We start from the raw sequence: 17,723 nt of genomic DNA, 5'->3' as shown, positions 1-17,723 counted from the left end.
AGAAGGAAGTGGAACAAATCCGTCCACCACTCTGATCATATTAGCATTTGCTATATCAATGGAGCAAACAATAAAAGCTGACAATCGGAACCGATGCAACTTGGATAGGCGCAAAGAGGGACAAAAAATAGTGTTCACTGTTGAAAGTTGAAACTAATGACCCAAGGAGGCAAACTGAAAAGCTTGTCCCTATGCTGAACAGGTTGTGTATACTTGTCCAAATCAACATATGAAGTTCTATTTGAATTGGAATTCGGAGAATATGCAACTATTAAGCCCTAAGGACAAAGGAATTAATTTATAACATCAACCTTGTAGAAGGAAGTTAATTGATCAATCAATTGCGAATACCTGCAAGCTAAAACTGAGAGAGTAATTTGGGAATAAGCAGCAGTCAACCATCTAACTTTATTGTCCAGAGTTTGTTTTCCTTTAAACGAGGCTTTGCTATACCCAAGAACAATTGTTAGAAATTGTGACAAAAGGGGAAAAAAAGAGAAAAAAGTAGTGTGGAAAAAAAACCCCACAATTCCTTTACCGGTTTAACCTCCCCCTAAAAGAATATAAAAAAATCACCACTAATCTGCATACTTCTACTAATATCCAGACGCGCAGAAAATTAGATAATTTAAAACATGCGAGGATTAAAAAAGCATTTAAGTTGTTCCTTCTTATCTCGAAATTCAACCATCAACTTTCTCATCAATGTATGCCAATGAGGCAGGTACGTTTCTCCCATATGTTGAAAGGGCAAACCCAACTTCCCAATACTGCTAAAAAATCATATATATTAAAAAACATAAACTTATTTAGAAAATATCACAATATATATATATATATATAGGGTTCGTTTTTTCTGCAGTTATTGCATATAAATTATCTGCAGTAAGCCCAATACGACATCGTTTTGGAACGAAAATCATGATATTTTTTTAATTTTAATTTATTTCAGGGTTACTATAGTCTTTATAATTATAATTTTTTAATATTTCAATCCTAAAATAATGTCGTTTTGGAGTAAATGCAAATAACTTATCTGCAATAAAAACAGAAATATTTTTCTGATATATATATATATATATATATATATATATATATATGGAAAAAGTATTTCTACAGTCACTTTAGATATTTAGATAAGATTGTCTACAGCTATCCTTTTTTAATTAAGTATGACCAGTCAGACATAGTTATAACAATAAAGCTATTTTTTTTTCTATCATCAGACATTGTCGGCTGACGTGGCAAAGAGAGAAAATGCACTTATTATGTTTGACCGGCTATACTTAATTAGAAAGGATAACCGGAGACAACATTAAAAAATCATTTAAAAACGTTAAAAAGATTTGTGAACGAGACACACAAATCTGCTTAATTAGTCAATCATTCACATATAGCTCGCCAAACAAATCTACAAATCAAGTTCTTTATTATGGAGATGTACCTCTTTGTCTTTCGTCTGTCTATGATGGTAAATTTGGTATTCTCTCCTTAATTTTATAAAGACATAAAAACTCGAGATGAGTAACTTCGTAAAATTGGTAATTTTGCCTATAGTATCCTGCACTTAACAACCAATTTGAAGTGAACTTAGACTTCGGAGAATCATTAATAACGTCCACACAATAGCATATTTAGGCGCAAAGAAAAAAATGCACTTTTTTTTTTAAATATTTTTTTTTTGTTTCTTAATGTTAAGTGTCAAATACACTATGTTATTAGGACCAAAATGTGCTTAATATCGATGAATATGGTTAAAGACAATGTGTACATTATTAAATGCAAAAGACTTTGGAGTTTTTTATGTTTGATATGATAGTGACTTAAAAATATATTGGTTTCAAGTTTAAATTGCTATTATAGAGCATTAGAGCAATGGTTAAGCTAGAAGGATTTAAAACAATAAATGAGGAGCAATCATTTAGTAAAAATCTTCTTGAAACTGTCTTTCGGACAAGTTTTTGTATCAAAGATGATGGATTTGGATCTTGTGTTCTTCATAGAAGTTGTAGATCTCTCTTTTATCTTTCCAACAAAAATAATATCATATTAATTGGACGAGTATAACTCAAGTTATGCCCAAAATATGAAACTATATTTTTGCTGTCGAATTTGCTCGCTTCAGCTAGCAACATCGTTAATGAATGCCCATGGATCTTTTGTTATAAAAGATACACTTTAGGGTTTTTCTAATAACTTTTGATGGCTGAGCGACGACTTTGGAGGCAAAGTTTATGAGTTCTTATTATGCTTTTCATTAGTTTCTTATCTGTTTTCTTAGTTTTCCTGACTATGTTAGACTAGGTTTCTTTGTAGTTAGGATTAGATGGAACCAATTAATTCCTAGTTTTATTTATTCATTTCCTGTAATTTGATATTCAATTCTATGTTATGCAATTAATCTGTTTTCTCACTCCTAACATGGTTTATGAACTGATCACTCATAGATGAACACATGAGTCTTGCATGACAATAGAAATATTGGTGTAGGATTCCTATTGGTTAATTGTTGGGTTTTGCTTGATATAAGGATAGACTTGCAAAATCTATTACACATAATTCTTGTTCTTAATGCTTGCCCTATGAGAGATCACTAAAGAGATTAGAGTTTTGAATAGGGTAAAAGATTAAAACACCAAGGGATTAGAGTTTAATTAATTATGAAATAATTGTCAATAACATGAATTGAATGTTAGTCATACGGAATGGTAGATTCGTTAGGAAGACGTTGGAGAAATCAACACCCTAATTACTCTTGCGTTATTTGAGTTCAAAGTGTTCTTGATTATTGTTCTTGTCATTTAATGGTTAGTTTTTTTTTTCATTTTTATATTTTAAATTATATTCTCAAAAATCCTAAAGATGGATCTAACTTTGATCGCGTAGATAAATTATTACTTGATAGATCAATCCTCGTGGAAACAATACTTTACGCTTCACTGGTACGACAAGTATATTTTCCATGATCGCAACAGTTAACACTTCCCAAATTTTATTTGAGTGTCTTTTTACTTGTTAGTTTCTTTCTTAAATAAAATGGTTTGAAAGTTGAAACTTCTGCATTGGTGTGCAAGTTTCATCACTTTAAGTTTGTTTGGCAAATAATGTCATCAAATAACTCTGTCCATCACATGGAAATGACCTCCAAAGCATGTGCAAGTTAGGCATAACTAGAACGAGAAAACAATGTGCATTTGCTTGTGAAGTTCTGTACATCAAATACAGAGGATACGTTTGAAAATAGCTACCTGTCAAGTGTACGCTGCATAAAACACAAAATATGCAACTTTGATCTAGACATCAATTTTAACTATCTTTACTACCAAATTTTCAAAAGGGACTTTCAAGTTTTCAATTGTTTTTTTTACTTTAGCACATTAAAAGTGTACAAAAGTACAGTCTAATCAATGGCCTTATTATCTCCTGTAGTTTAGGATCAAACCAAATTTAGAAGGCCCAAAAGTCATTTGAATTTGATGAGAAAGGATTGATGTTAGAAAAAAAGGATTGATCCATTCTATATTTGTCCTTTCTAAATATTATTATTTTTTAAAAATTTTATGCTACGTAATATAGTTAATATGTCATAATATCCTATTGAAAACACTTGGATGCAGAACATAGTAATAATAAATTAGTTACCACTTATATACTAAAAAAAAATTTAGTTACCACTTGGGAGTATTTGAAAACAGAAAAATGATGAAATGTTTCGTTGTTCTACATTCGTTTTCTAATTTCCAACCAAATTACCAAACACTTGTGTCTCAATCCTTACTTTTCCAGGGGTTGTTAATGTTGAATAATAATCTTGATTTTGATCCAGTGGGCTTAGTATTATTTGGTCCAACTATATTAAAAGTAGTTTAACCCAAATTTTATAATGGGAAGGGTTATATTTATAATTGTTTGTTTACAAACTCTTACAACCTCAACTATGTAATTCTTACGGACCTTGAGATCATCACTTCAAAAGCTAACTTAAAGAGTGAAAATGTTCAAGGCCTTATAAGCCCCACATTAGTTGTATAGGCAATCAATATGGAACTTGTAACATTGTCACCCCATTTAAGAGCCGACGTTCACAGAAATTTTCACTCTATCGACATTGACCTGATAATAGCCATTTTTCTTTTGACGACTTCACTCACCTATCAGTATTTAGTACAACACCCCTTTAGAAGATATGACACCTTAATCCAACCTATAGGTAGCCCTTTCTGTGTCCATAATTGAAGTTATAAGAATTTGTAAACAAAAAAATTATAAACGTAACATGCCCCTTGTATAATAGTCTACTCTAGATTACTCCATGAGAGTTCTAAAGATTTGTTGTATGTACCTATCATAATTAATGTTTAGACTATGAGATTATAGAAAACTCTAAGGCTTTGTTTGAGAGTTTGGAGGGGAGGGGAAGGAAGGGGATCCAGGGGGGGGAGGGGAAGGAAAGGAAGGAAATCGAAGGGTAATCTCTTCCCTTGTTTGGGAGTTAAAAAAATGGTAAGGGAGAAAATAGAGTGTTAATGGGATATTTTTACTATTTTATCCCATTTTTAAAATAAATATAATTATCATATTTTACAAATTAAATTAAATTTAAAATTTCTAACAAAATTATTATGTACTTTTCACAATACTAAAAAAGATCATATTTTCGACGAAATTTCTAAGTTGCAAACGATGAAAATATTTCTGTCGAAAACTTTCGACAAAATTTAAATTTTGATGAAATTTTTTTCCGTCTAAATTTTTCGATGGAAATGTGTTTCGTTGAAAATTTTGATGAAAATATTTTTCGTCAAAATTTTTAATGAATATGTTTTTTTGTGAAATATTTTGAGGGAAATATTTTGATGAAATTTAGATTACATAAAGAATTTTGACAAAAAAAATTCGTCAAAATTTTTTAAGAAATATTTTTAGTCACAAATTTTAAAGGAAATATTTTTTGGCAAAAATTTTGATGGAAATGTTTTCCGTAAAAAAATTTGACGTAATTGTTTTATGTCGAAACTTTTCGGTGGAAATGTGTTTCGTCAAAATTTTGGACGAAAATATTTTCGTGGAAAGTTTTGACGGAATTTAGATTCTATTAATAATTTTGACTGAATTTTTTCCGTAAAAAATTTATGTCACTGATTATGGCAAAATCTGGTTCCATCTTTAATTTCGTCTTTAGTTTTGACGAAATTTTTTTGACGTATATGATTTTCATAAAAAAATTCATCACTATTTTTGACGAAATATTTTTCGTCGATAAATTCTGTCATATTTAAGACTTTTCTAATAATGTCACATTTAAAAATAATTCACATTTATATAGTTTTCACATTTTAATGCTAAGGGTAGATAAATAATTTTTAATATTTTTTCCTTCAAATCCCCTAAATTGGAAGAACTTTAATTTTAAGAAAAAGAAGGGTTTTGGAGGATTTAGTAAAATTCTCCAATTCCTTCCCTTCATTATTTTAAACTCACAAACAAAGTAAGGGTTTTCTAAAACCCTCCATTTCCTTTCCTTCTCCCTCCTAAAACCAATTCCCAAACAAAGCCTAGAGAGTCACTTGCAACCATTGAATGAGAAATGTGTTGGCATAATCCTAACAATTGGTCAAAGAGGTGCCACAAATACAAATAAGTGTATTCTCCACCACTTTGTATCAAAAAAAAAAAATAGAGTAGAAATAAAAGAAACATCTTCCATCTAAATCTTTCTAAGTTTTCTCTTTTCTAAATTATCCTCCTTCCAATACTTTATCTATTTTATATGTCTTGCATGGAGCATGTATGTTCCAATTTCGGTTTTTAAAAGTTAAATTGTCACGGGTTATTTAATTTTTAGTTCTGGAACCACAATAACTTAAAAAAAGAAGGAAAAGAAAAAAAAGGACACTGAGTCCATCATAGCTTCCCCGTAACCCCAACCGAGGATGATTTCCTTGAATTCATTGTTGGCCAGCATGAGCAACAAGTTTCTCCTTTCCCGTCCCCCTTGTCCTCATTAATGTCTATGTGGAAAACATCATGCTGATGCCAACCTTACGTCAACATAAAATATCTGGACCCACATAAGAGGGAGAAAATTTTAGTATTTCTAATTATGTAATGAATATTTATCACCTTAATTATAAAGATTATAAATATTGACACCTTAATTATTTCTTATGTGAATTATATTTTTAGTATTATAACTAATGTTGTATATATTTAATGGTACAAAATAAATCTATTATTGGAGGGCACTCAAGAATCTCGATTGAAAGATGAAACCATCCAATGCCACATCACGTACTGGAACAAATCTTTGATGCTACTGTAGTACCAAAGATTCAGTACATCTCACCAATAAAAATATTACATGTCAGTTAAAGTTTTATTTTCTCTGACAAATTTTTTCTGTCGTGTAATGCTTGAGATGCACTGAATCTTGGTGCAACAGTAGTATCAAAGATTTTATTGCACGTACCGGGGATCAGGCCGATGGTGAGAGGAAGGGAATAGTGATAATGGTTAATTTTTGTTTGTAATGGTGGGGCTGAAAATTGAATTTCTTAGTTTGGAGGATTGCCTTTGAGGGTGACAGTGATAATGAGTACTTATGGCATGGCACGCGCAGTTCTCTTCCTTAGCTTTTGAAGCAACAAAAAGAATAAACATGATGGTCTCCACTGCACGCTCCCTTCTCTTTCTGTCTTCCTCTCACAAACCCAAGATTTTTGCACACATTTCACAGAGACGAAAAAAAGAATTACCAGAATTTTCGGTAATTGTCACTCTCACAATCATCATCTTTTATCCTTTTCTAATATAGTAATATATTATTATTACATTAAACAAGCATCTCCTATGTGACAACTTTGTAGCATTAACATCACTAAATATCATCATGCATGCCATCTATATGCATTCTTGAGAAAATCTTATTTAAGTGACCCTGAAGTAAGTTAAAGCTCTTTATCTATACCATTTAATCTGTGGCATTTTAACTACATACGTTGGTTATTACTCTCTTTCACTTCAATAATATTTTTAATGTTATAAGTGAGATGGCATACATGATAAAGAGCAAGGACTAATTTTCTTACCCATTGGAGCATAAATAGATCACAAGTCCCATACAGGCAACCTTGAAGATGATTTTCTTGAACAGACTGTATCTATATAGGTATTAATGGATAGTTGCCATTAATGTCTTATACCAAACCTTATTAATCAAATCCCAATATGCAAGGAAAAACTGTCTTTACACCCTACCGATTCACATAGGTAAAGTTATTAATTGAACTTTTTTTTTCCCTATGGACATGACCAAAAACTAGTTACTTTTAGGTATCTTTTTATTTCATGACGGATTTGTATTACTGTATTAGCATGCATATGCAACTCAACATAGATAAAAAAGATATTAGCCTAACTATGGTATCAAATCAACCTCAGAAATCCCCCAAAGCTTATTTGTTTTCTACTTTACGAAAACCCAGGAGGATATTGCTCTTTTCAAGTATTGATCACATCCACTTTGCTATATTTCTTGGTTATCACATTCCCAACCCGAATCATTGTCCCTTTTGATTTTCCTACCTTCTCCACCTCCTTATATTCTCCTCCCATTCTCCTAATCTCTCCACAACTCTTCTCCCGCTATCTTTTCTCTTCTTTAGCTCTCTTTCCAACCCCACGTTCAATAGCTCTGAAGGTTCTGAGTTGCAAAGGAAGATGGGTGAGATAGCTTTCTCAAATACAATCAGCAATGGCAGTATTAATAAAGTCAATGGCCAAGGCCATTCGTTGAATGGTTACAGGAAGAGCTGTTGGTATGAAGAAGAGATTGAAGAGAACTTGAGATGGTGTTTTGCTCTCAATAGGTACATATATCTTCTTCTTCTTCTTTTTTATTTCTTTTTTTGTTCTTAGACACACAAAGAAGCATAATAGTTAGCTTTAATACCACATTACCATTTTTCTCAACTGACAAAACTATGAATTTATTTTCATTTCTCTCAATCAGATTGTCAAAATCGATGTTCTGCATATATATTACTTCTTGTGGACTATAAACCAAAAATATGTCTCACTCCTTCATTATATTTTTCATTTTGAACCCTCCATTTTCTCATAGGGTTATTCTTGTTTTGACGGGTGTTTTGGCCTTTTGATGTTCAGTTTATTATTAGTTATTATCTCTATTTCTTAATGATGATTTTAGAAGATTCATGGAAAGAATAAAGCATAAAAATTCGAAGCTAAAAGAAGCAAGATCTTTTTCTGGGGGTTTGAGTGAGACAAAAATACAGTACTAGTTGTCTGCGGCTAATGTCTAGTTTTCTTGGCTGTATATCCGGACATTTCGGCGATTTCATCTTCTCATGCTAGGAAAAAGTAAAGGGATCCTAAAAGTCATAAGCTCTTTTTGCCTATGGCCATGAAAAAGGCAGACAAAATGAAAATAATACTTAGCTTTTTCTTTACAAAGTCCAGCATTATCAACTGTTTGATCGATATAGATACTATTATATTACAGATTTTACAAATCAGTGTTTTTTTTTAAATACTTTTGGCAGCACTTTTCCTTTCTATCTCCTTATTTGTTTAAGTGAAAAAAATCAAAAAAAGTTGTGGATGTCATTCATGTGTTACTTATATGAAATATCATTTATCCTTTTATTTTTATTTTATTTTTTATCTTTGGTGCGGGTGCAGTATATTGCATACAGGAGCTAGCCAGTACCAAGACATTGCATTGTTGGACACAAAACCCTTTGGAAAGGTTCACATGCCTCACACAAAAGAAAGTTACCTTTATTGATCAGGAAACTAAATTAAACTAGCCTATTAATTATCTGCTATATGCTCTACTTTCCTGTGCCCTCTTGCAGGCTTTGGTAATTGATGGAAAGCTTCAGAGTGCAGAGACAGATGAATTTATCTACCATGAATGTCTTGTTCATCCGGCTCTGCTTCACCATCCTAAGTACCTCCTTTGCTCTTTAACTGTCACAGATATTTTAATGAGATGTAGATAGCATTTTTTTTTTTTAAAAAATTCATTATCTTTTTATGCCATGTTTTAGCCCAAAGAATGTTTTTATTATGGGAGGAGGAGAAGGGTCTACTGCAAGGGAATTACTCAGGCATAAGACCATAGACAAAGTTGTAATGTGTGACATAGATGAGGTAAAAATCTCCTATGTACAAATTTAGCTCTTCACTTTATATTTACATTCCAATATACCGTGGAGCTAATTGATTAGAATCCATGTCTTTGTGCTTGCTGGAGCAGGAGGTGGTGAACTTCTGCAAATCATACTTAGTTGCAAACAAGGAAGCATTTCGTGATCTGAGACTAGAGGTCATCATCAATGATGCCAGGTATGATAATCAACAAGTATTTCATGCTTGTTGGATCATTTTTTAATTATCTTTGCCAACAAGTACCAATTATTATGTGCCATGTTGCAGGGCTGAGCTAGAAGCCAGAGATGAGAGCTATGATGTGATAATTGGCGACTTGGCAGACCCAATTCAAGGAGGTCCTTGTTATAAACTTTACACCAAGTCCTTCTATGAGTTCACTGTCAAGCCTAGACTAAAGCAAGGTGGCATATTTGTGACACAGGTATATATTTGGGCAGAGGGACCAAGTCAGCATGTTTGAAATAAATGAAATAAAATTAAATGGGGCAGGTTATGTTTACAAACTTTTTTGTTACAAATTCTTACAAACTACACTATCTTCTCCCGGGAGAACACTGATTACACTATGTTCTCCCGGGAGAACATAGTGTAATTTGTAAAAAATTTCAAAAAAATTTGTAAACGGATCCTTTCCCAAATTATATAACCTGTGATTATTGTTCTTATACTTATTCAGGCAGGACCAGCTGGAATATTTAGCCACAAAGAAGTGTTCTCGTCTATCTACAACACCTTGAGACAGGTTTTCAAATGTAAGTGATCTTACGAGGGCAAAGGAAATATTCATTTTTCTAAATATGTTTTTCCCGGTTTTATATAATGCTATTTTGATATCCAGTTAAATCAAATCAACCATTTTCCTTTTGTTTGCAGATGTCGTAGCTTATTCAGCTCACATACCCTCCTATGCTGATATTTGGGGATGGGTCATGGTAAATATTATTGATAATAAATTTTCAAATTGTTTCGTATTGTTTGTTATGCATGTTATCCTATGTACTAAGAAAAGGACACCAAGTAAAAAAATTGTTTTGAAGATTTTATAAGAAACGTATTTTAAGACAATGTTTGCATACAAGGACATAGAAAATCAAGAGTCCTTAATGCGAAGATTTTTTTTTTTCCTCTTGGAATATGATAGGCTTCAGATTCTCCACTGGACCTGAGTGTAGAAGAGCAAGACCTCAGAATGAGACACAGGATTAAGGGGGAAAATAGATATCTTGACGGGAAAACATTCTCATCAGCCTCAACTTTGAGCAAAACTGTTCGATTGTCGTAAGTGAAAAACACTTCCCCACATCCTCTTGCAGTTGCTCCCCTGTAGTATTCTGTTCTTGACAGACTTTTGACACTATTGACAGGCTGGACAATGAAACTCATGTATACACAGAAGAAGCTGCTAGGTTCATACACGGGTATGGCAAGCATGCATAGCCAAGAAACAAAACAAAAATAATGCATAAAGACACTCAACGCAATTGAAAAGGCTCTCAAGATTTTCTTTCATCTTATGTATTTTTTTCCCTTGTTCTTTTCTTTTTTTCCTTTTGGTGTGTAGTTCACCTGAATGAGCAAAAAGCGGGTCCTATTTTGTTCTTCTTTATGAACATGCTTATAATGTCTACGGATTTACCAATATCCTGAATCTGAAAAACCAAGTTAACTACTTAACGAAAGAGAAAGGATCACTATTATGAGTTGTTACTATTCTCCCCATTTGAAATGTGCTTGACGGTCTTGTTTAAGATGTTATATTTTCTTAATACTAAAAAAAAAAGATGTTATATTTTCTTAATTTTTGTTCCAATATTTTTCTGTTCTTTGATATACAATAAAAAAAAATATATGTTATAACCGCGATAATATTTTTAAGGGTAATACTTTTCTCATTTTACATGAGATAATGATTATTTCCTATAGAGAGAATAACTGAGGAGAGAGAGAAAAATGAGGTGAGAGAAACAATTTATAATAGAACCCACGTCTAAATATGTGTGTAAAAATATTTTGATCTCTCGTATAAAAGAAGAGACGTTAACCCCTATTTTTAAAACCATGCTTTCTCACATCAATTATTCATTTCACCCTCTCTCTTTTTGCCTGTTATTAATAAGGGTAAAACTAATATATGTTGTGAAATAAAATTAAGGTAGGTTCTATCTTGATTTTTTTTTATTTTTTAGTGAGACCTACCTTGATTTTATTTCACAATATAAGATACACTTTTTTATGTAACATTAAATTAGTTTTACCTTATTAATAATGGAGAAAATTATATTTACAAACTACATTATGTCTGACTGGTAATACACTCTTGAATAGTATATTACCGGTGAGACATGGTGTAGTTTGTAAAAAAAAAATTATCAATATAACACTACTCATTAATAATATATTAACATTGTATAAGTAAATTACAAAAGGCAAATAATAGAAAAATCTCTCACTCATTTGTTCTTTACACCTTCAGTTACAGAGTTAGCAATAAGATCAATAAAAATTGCTGATGGTATTGAGAATCATTTATATGTGTAAGACTAAATGCATACACATTTACAAAAAAAAATGACGCTGCCCTTGGCTACATTTACAAAAATGGTACTGTTGTCATCCATTTCTAGGGTAAGGATTTGCACTCTGATTCTTGTGGGCGGGCAGCATCACCGGATGAATTGATTCATTCAATTTATATGACTCTAATATAGTTGTGCATCTATTTAATTTACATGTTTACACGTGATCTAAATTATTTAATTAGTTTATCAGAAAAATATTTTTGTAGTTACTGCAGATAAGTTATCTGTATTTACTCCCAAAACGATGTCGTTTTGGGATTAAATTATTAAAAAATTATAATTATAAAGACTATAATAACTCTAAAATAAATTAAAATTACAAAAACAATATGATTTTCGTCCCAAAATAACGTCGTATTGGACTTACTGCAGATAGGTGTGTTAACGGGCCGAGCTTTGGTCTTAAAAGACTAAGCTTGTGATCAAATGTGTCGGCCTTACCAAGCTTGTTACCTGTTACGAATATAATTATCGGTCTGTGGCCTGTCTTATTTACAAAAAATAAAAGTCTGATTTGGTCTGTTAGAAAAAAATAAGACAATAAAAATTTATCCAAACAGAATATACAATCAACAACACTAGTAATTTCATAAATATTCATAAATTCAATGTATATCGAAACAACATAATATAGAACAAAATCATTCAAAAAATCTGTTTAACTAATAAAATAGGGGTGAAATGGATTGAGAGGAGAGAGAGAGCTATTACAAATAGTATAAAAAATATAAATAAAAATAAAAATTAATATACTATGTCAGCCTGAGAGGCTCCAAGGCCGAGCTTTTGAATTGGAGCCTGAGGCCTTTTTACTAAACAAACTTTTATACAAGTTCAAGCCTGGTTCCAACAACAAATATTAGGCATGTAAGCTTCAGCCTTCACGAGCCGAGCCAAAGGCCCCTGGTTCGCTTATCACCCCTAACTGCAGATAACTTATATGCATTAACCGAAGAAAAAATAAACTTTTAGTTTATAGTCATAATTTAAGCACCTTCGCCATCGAGTAATTAATATTTAATTAAATAAAATTAATTAGTTTTATTTGAGTTTGATTTGACCAATTTTTATTAAAACTAACATGTTATTTAATTATATATTATTAAATGATATAATTTATAATTATATTAATATAAATATAATTTATATTAAATATAATTTATATTATTATTCAATTAAATATATATTATCATATTTTAATATCTTTAATAATATTATAATTATTATTAGGGTGTAAATAGACTGGGTTAAGCTAAGTTTTGACTTAAATAGATCAGGCTTGTTTTAAATATTCTAGGTCTGACCTGGTTTGTTAGTCTGTGTAAGCCCAAATAATAAGTCAAGTCTGGATTATATTTAAAAAAATAAAAATCTTAGCCTAGGCTTGTTTAAGCCTATTAGGTATTTAATAATTAGAAAATAATTAAAATAATATTACTTTATTATTCAAAATTATTAAAATAATAATTTATCTATTTTATTTAAAATAAATAATAGATATAGACCGGCATGTAGGTTTATAGGCTCAGCATGTAAAGAAAACCTATTACCTGCTTTCTAAATAGATTTTTTTTTAAGTCTGGGCTTATTTTATTTAACTATTTTTTAAAAGTTAAGTCTGGTCTTATGTAGGCCAAGCCAAATATCCCTGTTAGACCGGCTGCCCATTTACATTTTTAATTACTATCTCATTAACAAGTATGTTTATATTTTTTATTTTTTTATTAAAAAATTGTTATAATACAAATAAATGGTCATTAGTGATTATAAGTTTTTATTGTTACTACCCTTTTATTTCTAAACTTTGTAGTCGTTATCTTTATATGAAATAATTAAATAAATAAAATCAACATGTATCCCGTGCCTGAGTTACAACTACTTTCACCTTGATCCTTGTGTGGAATGTTTAGTGATGGAAAAACAGATCAACCCGACTCAATTCGTTTGCAATCCCAAAAAATGAGTTGGGTTAGAGTTGACTTAAAAAAAAAAAACAAGAAAATCTAACCCAATCTGACCCGAGCCGGATTAGGGTTGGATTGAAAAAATGAAAAAAAAAATAGCCTTTGTCACACTCATCTAGTACATGTGGTGGGAAGCTAAGAAAGTGATTTTCATTTAATATAAGATATTTACTACAAAGAAAAACACTTAATATAATCCCTTAATATAATCCCTAGTTACGAGCCATTAAATACGCTAAACATAGCACCTATGCAAACTTAAGTGGTTGCATTTTTCATCAAATAGAAACTACAAGGTTTAATTAAACTAAAGCATGATTCACATTACAAGGATACCCTTGATTAACATTACATACAAAAGTATGGGAAATGTTATACTTACAATCTATTTTCGTTTACAACCTCTTACAACTATATCTTAACCGTTGATTTCTGCCCTTCAACAGTTATTATTTATTGTGAATTAATAATTAATTAATAAATTTAATTTGCGAATATCTTAACTGTTGATTGACGGAAATCAACGATTAAGATATGGTTGTAAACGATTGTAAACGAAAATAGATTGTAAGTATAACCTTCCCCCAAAAGTATTTATCTAGTATGCCATGTTACCAACTTACCATGTAATATAATTTGTAAGCAGAGAGCATCCCCAACAAAAAAAAGACCATTAAGGGTTTTGTGACCAAAATGCCACGTTTTATCAAAAATTTTAACCAAATGAAACGCGAACAGTATTTTTTACCAAACTGTCACGTTCATAATTCGCTACCATTGGTAGCGAATTTCGTGGCCAATGATTTCGTGACACGTGGCCATATTGTAAACCAAATTCACGTCAGTTTTTCATGCGAAAGTGTGCCACGTATCATAAAATCATTGGCGAACATAATATGCTACCAGTCGTAGCGAATTATGCTTATGTGACAGTTTGGTAAAAAGTACTATTCGCGTGGCATTTAGATAATTTTTTTGCGAAAAGGTAACATTTTGGTTACTGTTCCACCATCGAGCCAATCGGAGACAAGACCAATGCAGCAGTGAGCAATCATGTGGCGACAGTAGATATACATGAAAACTAAATTTTATAACAAAGTTTAATACGTGTTTATAATATTTAATTGTCTAAAGTAAATAGACTTGCGCGCACGAGTAGAGCTCAATGTGAATGAAGTGTAAAAAAAAAAAGATAACTGGTGAGTTGATCCGTTTGACCCATGGGTTGACTTGATCTTTTTGAACTGATTCGGGTTGTCAGCTCATTTTTGTCATCCAACACGATTCATTTTATATAGGTTATGAGCTAGTCGGGTTGGTTCATTTTTACCATCCCTATAAATGTTCGTAAGAGGCGTTGTTTAAGATGGTATAACTACAAGGTAATTTTTGTATCATGTACTCTCTCATCACTTCTTTATTAATTTATTTTTTGTTACTAACAATATTATATATGAATTTAATATTTCTTATGTTATAAGAAATAAATTTTATATGCTACACACACATATTTTTTTATTCTCTCTATTCTCCTCGTATTGGCTGACATAGGCCCCATATTATTTTATGTGTATGTATGAGATAAATTTATCTCCTATAACATATGAAACATTAATTTTATTATATAAAAAAACTTTATGCATACTAAATACTTTTAGATTTGCATACAATCTAATGGCTGTATAAATTTTTGTCTTTGTTGTGTTGTTTATATGTTTTATTCTCTCTTTTTTCTAAACCCTACACCTAAGAGGGGGGGGGGGGGGACAATTCTGTCAACACCATTAAATTGACCTAGTATCACGTCAAAAAATTTGAGCACTTACTTATAAGTAATTCAATAACTATACATGAACATAACTATTGTTTTTTAATTTAATTTAAATATTCTTCGTATAATATAAAAAGTTATGACAAACCAGGTTGCTTGTTCTGTTTCCCATGTACGAGGGAGTCTCAAGCATGATGACAAGTATGCCATTCGTATTAGGGGCGTGCAAAAAAACTGATTCACTTGCTCTGTTCTTGATGACTTTGACCTGACCTATAAATACCTACTTTTTTGAACTAGTTTTAAATACTGATCCACTTTTATTTGGGTCAGTTTTAGACCTGTCTTATTTTAATTATTGACTCATTGACCCAAAACTTGACCCATACCTATTATGTGAAAAATAAAGAAAAAGAAAATCACAATTGCAGTTTTCATTTTTAGGGTTCTCACTTCTCTCTTCTCTCTGTCGACATTCTTCCACTCCACCGAAGAGGATCAGCCACGCAATCACAGTTGCAGTTCAAGGTATGCTTCTCGACTTTTTTTATGCTCAATCCCGAGCTGATTGATTGATTGATTTAAACTCATATGGTATGATATGCCTAAATACCTTATTACTACCATGTTTTGCTATAATGGTCTTTGTTGTTGGCTTTGGATCTAACTCTCTGATCCTTCCAACATCGCCTCCTTCGTTTTCATAACAAGCATTAGATTTTCTTTTTCTCTATTCCTTTGTTTTTTTTTATTTTAATAATTTTTACATCGTAGCTTTTTTTTTCCTCTTAATTTTGTTGTCATCTTCTCTCTGATGTAACTCTTGTATTTAGATTTTAAAATTAAATAACCTTTTTTTTGTTAAAAAAATTACATTCCTTTATTTATTCAATAATTATCAAATTTATTATATAATTTATATATTTTAAAACATATAAATATTTAAATTACATGAATTTAAAAATTAAATCAAAAACTATACAAAAAAATAAAATTAAAAACATGTGTTGAAATCAAGTCAAAAACGGGTCAGGTCATATTTGACCCGATTTTGAAATCAAGTCATACCCACTTTAGAAACCAAGTCAGGTCAGATCCAACCCAATTCTGAACTAGTTCAAAAAAATTCAAACTAGGTCAGATCTGACTTAGATCAAATTAAATTGAGCTGGGTTAAAATATCTTACCTATAAAAATCAAGTTGGATCAGGTCAGCACAAAAAACTGATTCGACCTGACACATGCATACCCTAACTGGCATTAAGTTATTCCTTTTCTTTACATTTTCTCGATAATGTTATGTTATTTTACATGTATACAAAACAGTTTATACAAAGGATTAGGATTTGGATTGGAATATTTTATTTAGGAATAAATTCTTTCAGACCACATCACCTAACGTGAGACGATCTCATATATAGATAGATAACTTAATGGCGATGAAAAAGAGAGAGAATGTTAAGAAAGAGCTTGAATTTTATTTATTTATTTTTTTGAGATATTTCAATAGATTCATCCTTCACAACTAATCCAATTCAGAATAGATCTCAAAATTAAAATTTTTAACATTTTTCAAAAATAATACTGAAAAAATCAAGAAAATCAAACATGCTATCCATTCCACATTCCACTTTATACAGCCTTTCAAATATAGCCTTATTCGTCCGTTGTTGGCTCTTGAAGCTCTTTTCAAGTGGACGGGCCAATAAGTTAGGTCAATCTTCTCCGATTGATACAGACTGGCCCAAGTTTTTACCTTGGATAATCGGCTTTGACATTTTATAATTCCAGAATTTGACATGAAGGCATGGGCCCAAACATAGATTATGCCTCGAAAAAAATAAAGGAGGCCTATCTCAACGGGTCGGCCTGCAACAAAATAAGCAAAATAACCGGTCCAGAATTAGAATATGGCATGGCTTCTTTTTTATTTATTTTTCCTTTTTGTTAAAAGAAAAACTAAAAAAATGTTCCTTTATTGTTTGTGGTAGCAAAATTTGAAGCCAAGATATATATAATTGAGTAAATAAGTTGAAGATCAAAAATTAAGGTGTTAGGTAAAGACTTGAAATTAGTTTTATATTTTTAACATATAAGTTGATAGTTAAATAACGTTGATTATGTTATGTGTAAAATATAAATTCAACCCAAAAGTTTAAGCTAGTAAGTAATGGCTTTTAACATACCCCTCACACGATAGCTCAATTGATT

The 17,723-nt window shown here is 31.1% G+C and overlaps 1 protein-coding gene across 1 annotated transcript; it reads left to right on the top strand.

Annotated features, from left to right (window-relative positions):
- Positions 1–7,570: 7,570 nt before the first annotated feature.
- LOC133285453 (thermospermine synthase ACAULIS5-like) lies at positions 7,571–10,854 on the top strand. The gene is made up of 10 exons (XM_061482684.1): positions 7,571–7,868; positions 8,704–8,770; positions 8,880–8,974; positions 9,075–9,177; positions 9,284–9,372; positions 9,463–9,619; positions 9,875–9,950; positions 10,072–10,130; positions 10,340–10,476; positions 10,563–10,854. The coding sequence occupies exons 1-10, from the start codon at positions 7,720–7,722 to the stop codon at positions 10,633–10,635; spliced, it is 1,005 nt and encodes a 334-aa protein (XP_061338668.1). The 5' UTR covers positions 7,571–7,719; the 3' UTR covers positions 10,636–10,854.
- Positions 10,855–17,723: the final 6,869 nt, after the last annotated feature.

The sequence above is a fragment of the Gastrolobium bilobum genome, unplaced genomic scaffold, assembly GCF_033153095.1.
Source record: "Gastrolobium bilobum isolate Gb01-03AN ecotype WA unplaced genomic scaffold, APGP_CSIRO_Gbil_v1 utg7290, whole genome shotgun sequence".
Lineage (NCBI taxonomy): Eukaryota > Viridiplantae > Streptophyta > Magnoliopsida > Fabales > Fabaceae > Gastrolobium > Gastrolobium bilobum.
Note: the sequence above shows the minus strand (reverse complement) of the source record. Positions and strands in the feature narration are given on the sequence as shown.

Coding starts and splice junctions, on each gene's coding strand:
- LOC133285453 (XM_061482684.1), top strand. CDS start 7,720: ATGGGTGAGATAGCTTTCTCAAATACAATCAGCAATGGCAGTATTAAT. Junction 9,178..9,283: donor TAATGTGTGACATAGATGAG/GTAAAAATCTCC, acceptor TTGCTGGAGCAG/GAGGTGGTGAACTTCTGCAA. Junction 9,620..9,874: donor GTGGCATATTTGTGACACAG/GTATATATTTGG, acceptor ATACTTATTCAG/GCAGGACCAGCTGGAATATT.